This window comes from Crocuta crocuta, unplaced genomic scaffold (assembly GCF_008692635.1).
Source record: "Crocuta crocuta isolate KB4526 unplaced genomic scaffold, BGI_CrCroc_1.0 scaffold811, whole genome shotgun sequence".
Lineage (NCBI taxonomy): Eukaryota > Metazoa > Chordata > Mammalia > Carnivora > Hyaenidae > Crocuta > Crocuta crocuta.
In genome coordinates, this window is record NW_027530352.1 from 787238 (window position 1) to 791232 (window position 3995).

Consider the following 3995-nt stretch of genomic DNA (forward strand, 5'->3'; position numbering starts at 1 on the left):
AGAGACAGAGGGCAAGCAGGGGGGGGGGAGGGGAGGAGAGAGGGGGAGAGAGAGAGAGAGAGAGAGAGAGAGAGAGAGAGAATCCCAAGCAGGCTCCATGCTTTGCGCAGAGCTGGACGTGGGACTGGAGCCAAAATCAAGGGTTGGACACTCAACCCACTGAGCCCCCCAGGTGCCCTGTGATGACTGTTTTGACCTCAAAACTATTTTCCTCTTTTGGACTGTGCGGCCCCAAGTCGGAATGCTGGGGTTGCACGCTGATGGGTTCTCGAACGGCAGTCCAAATGTTCGACGTGGGGACGGCTCTCTCCCTCACACCTGCCCTCATAAGGACGTTGCCTCCTCAGAACGGGCTGCTGTCGGCCCTCCCCTATTTGTTTGCCTGGAGCTTTGGGATCCTCGCTGGTCACACTTCAGACTTCTTCCTGTCCAGGAACATTCTCGGCTTAAATACCATCCGGAAACTCTTCAACACGCTAGGTAAGGGACAGTGGGGACATTCCAGCACTTGGACGTTCATGCCGCCTTCGGGTCGCCCCTAACTGTGTTGTCCGGATCGCTTCCCAGGGCTTCTCCTGCCTCCTTTCTTCGGCCTGTGCCTGATGTACCTGAGTTTCAGCTTCTACAGCACCGTCGTTTTCCTGATACTCACTGCTTCCACAGGAAGCTTTTGCATGGGCGGGCTACTTATAAATGGCTTGGATATTGCTCCCAGGTAGGGTTGGAACCATCTCTTTCTTGTATTCAGGCTCTCAAGGGTGTTTTAAGATTTCCACTGTTTTGGAGCTCATGGCCAGCAGGCCAGAATGCTTCCCGAAGAAGCATCAATATAGTTCAGACATATGCCTGAAGTAATGATTATGTACCTAATGATATATTAATATTTGCAACTTAGTGATTTGGAGCACAGATTCTAAAGTCGGAAGGTTTGCTTTCAATAATGACATGAACACTCTGCTCAAGCAAAGTGCTTACCTTCCCTGTGCCTGTTTCATGCCTATATAATGCGGGCAATCAGAGAATGCTTACCTCATAGGGTTATGAGAAGATTAAATACATTAGCATAGGTTAAATACACAGACGAGCATCTGTCACATTGTGAACACTGTATAAAGGTTAGTTGCTCCATTGCTATTGTGGGTGTATACCCGTGTATACATTATGAATCTTCATGACACCCCCCCCAAGTTAGTAAAAATACATATTTAATAAGGAAACTGAGGGTCCGATACTTGTCAACCTGAGATCTCACCACTGGTTTGGGATCTTAATTATGATTTTAATCCGGATCTGTCTAGCAAGATCTTTTGCTCTCTTTACTGTTCTGCCTATTTTATTTTATTTTATTTTTATTAAAAACCTTTTTTAATGTTTATATATTTTTGAGAGAAAGATAGAGTGCAAGCAAGGGAAGGAGGGCAGAGAGAGAGAGAGAGGGAGACATAGAATCCAAAACAGGCTCCAGGCTCTGCACTGTCAGCACGAGCCCAACGTGGGGCTTGAACTCATGAGCTGTGAGATCGTGACCTGAGCCAAAGTTGGATACTTAACCAACTGAGGCACTCAGGTGCCCCCCTTTTAATAATTTTTGACTGGATGGATTGTGCTCCCTTGAATTTCCCTCCATGCCAGAATCTTATTTGGGCTCTATTAAATCATAATATGTCAAAATATAAAACTAATAAAACTGAAAGTCTACTTCAGTGGCTATTTAAACTTCCCAAATGCTTTTGACCACAGACTGTTGCAGCTCAGGAACGAGCAAGTTTAGAGCAGATTGTTGTCCAGAAAAATATCCTACATTAGAGCAACGTCAAGGTTGTTTTTGTTTTCCATACCGGATGGCAGGACGATGAGAGCATAACACATTTTCCCCTTGCCACTCTTGGCTCAAAAAACCTGCTCTATCCTATGGATGGGACACGTTCTCAGAGGAATTGTCAAGGCATTCAGGATTCTCGACACCGAGGATTCTGTTTACTTCTCCGACTATGGACTTCATTCACAAAATGAAGACAATATCATTAAGGTATAAAAATATGTAAATTAAAATGCACAATAATAAATAGCACAAAAGATAAAAAAGCATAAATGAATATGTGTTCTAAGATACTTTCATTAGTGGGAATTTGCAAAAATATTAATTTATATTAAACTAAAATAAGTCAAGAATATATATTTTAACCTGTAGGGTAACTATTGAAGGATAATAAAAGTGTAAAGGAAATATTTTAAAAAACAATGAAAAAGAAATAGTGAAGTTTAAAAAGGAACATAAAACAGGTGGAGAAAAGAGAATGATGATCATTTTAAGTCAAATGTATCAGAAAAACAGAAAACAGAAAAGGACTATATCTTCCAAATTAACTTAATCTGGATTAAAATAAAAACAAAACCAAAATATAATAAACTAAAAGCAAAATAAAGGAAAACAGGCCAGCCAAAGTAGACTTTAAGTCAAGATGCATTACTAGAGAAAAGAATTTTTAAAAATTATTTTAATTCACTAGAAGATATAATTCTCTAAGTTTCTATGCACCTAACATGTTCCAACTGCAAAGCAAAATTTGAGAAAACTGTTCAGCTTCCACATACGATTGAGCAGCTGTGGGTGACTGACATTCCAGGTGGGAAAAATTTGAAAAGACCAAATAAAGTACCACACGTAGAGACTCCTGGCTGGCTTAGTCGATAGAGTATGCGACTCTTGATCTTGGGGTTGTAAGTTGGAGCCCCATGCAGGGTGTAGGCATTACGTTAAAAAAAATCTTTAAAAAAATACCAGAAGTACTCATTAAAAGACATCAGGCTATAGCTGAGGCCAATAAGACCAAAGACACAGGAGGCAGCGCCCCCAAGGTGAGCAGACAATTTCTGCCTCTTTTTCCTTGGGGTCGCCTGCCAATCAGCAAATGGCTGATAATCCAGGTTGGGCCCTGGGAGAAGGCGGCTGCTCTGGATAGAGAAATTAGCCAGGCATCTGGCTGCATGGGCTGGAGTGACAGACAGCATTGGAAATTAAGAGAATGTAAAGTCCATTTCTCTCCTTGAGGTACTTGTTGAGCTCTGAAGTTTGATGGGACAAGTGACAGAATTTGCTGTACTACCTGTACAAAGGAGACAAGATCTACCAAGCCTGGAGGGAGCTGGCTGAATATACTGAGCTCTCCATTTAACAACATGGAGTTCAATACCTAAGGGGCTCCTAGAGATAAACCCTATCTTAGCAAATTGAAACCTAGCCTCATCTTAAGTTCATTCCGTAATTAGATTTGTGACCCATTCCCTCCTCTCCAAATCTATTAGAGAAAAAGGTGAATCTTTTCTCACCAAGTACGACATATTCTTGGAGTCCCTATAGCTCCTATTCACAATGTCCAGCATTTCATAAACACTACTAGGCATGACAAGGGATAGGGCCATGTGATCAATAACCATAAAATGCATCAGAAATAGTCCTATAACTGATGCAGATATTGAAGTTATCAGGTAAGAAAAACTTCACAATAGCTATGATTAATATACCCAAGAAACAAGGGGGAAAAGCTCGAGAAAAGAGATGAAAAGATAAATAATTCGACCAGCATTAGAATCTAAAAAAACAATCAAGTGGCAGTTCTAGAGCTGAAAAATAAAATGTCTGCAATTAAAATCTTAATCGATAGGTTTAATGACAAATTAGCCACAAGAGAAGACAGGATTGGTAAATAGGAAAACATATCATAATAAATATCCACGTTGAAATACACAGGAAAAAAAAAAAAGAAAAGAGAATAAATGGAAATGTGGAATGAAGTAAAAAGGCTAATGAATCTGTACTTGAATCTCAGAAGCAAAGGAGAGGTAAAATGTGACAAAGCCGTATTTTAAGTGAAAATAGCCCCAAATAATATGAAAGTAATGAAAGACAGCAAACCAAACACACACACAAAGCTCTGTGAATTTCAAATATGTGAAATGTAAGTTATTATATATATATATATATAAAGAATGCC

At 40.3% G+C, this 3995-nt stretch overlaps 1 protein-coding gene across 1 annotated transcript in view; it reads left to right on the forward strand.

The window, feature by feature from the left end:
- Positions 1-3995, forward strand: part of SLC17A1 (solute carrier family 17 member 1) — a 29747-nt gene that overhangs the window by 16192 nt on the left and 9560 nt on the right. The window contains exons 8-9 of the mRNA XM_077765713.1: positions 348-480; positions 568-715. Coding sequence (XP_077621839.1) covers positions 348-480; positions 568-715 — 281 coding nt within the window. The remainder of the gene's footprint in view (positions 1-347; positions 481-567; positions 716-3995) is intronic.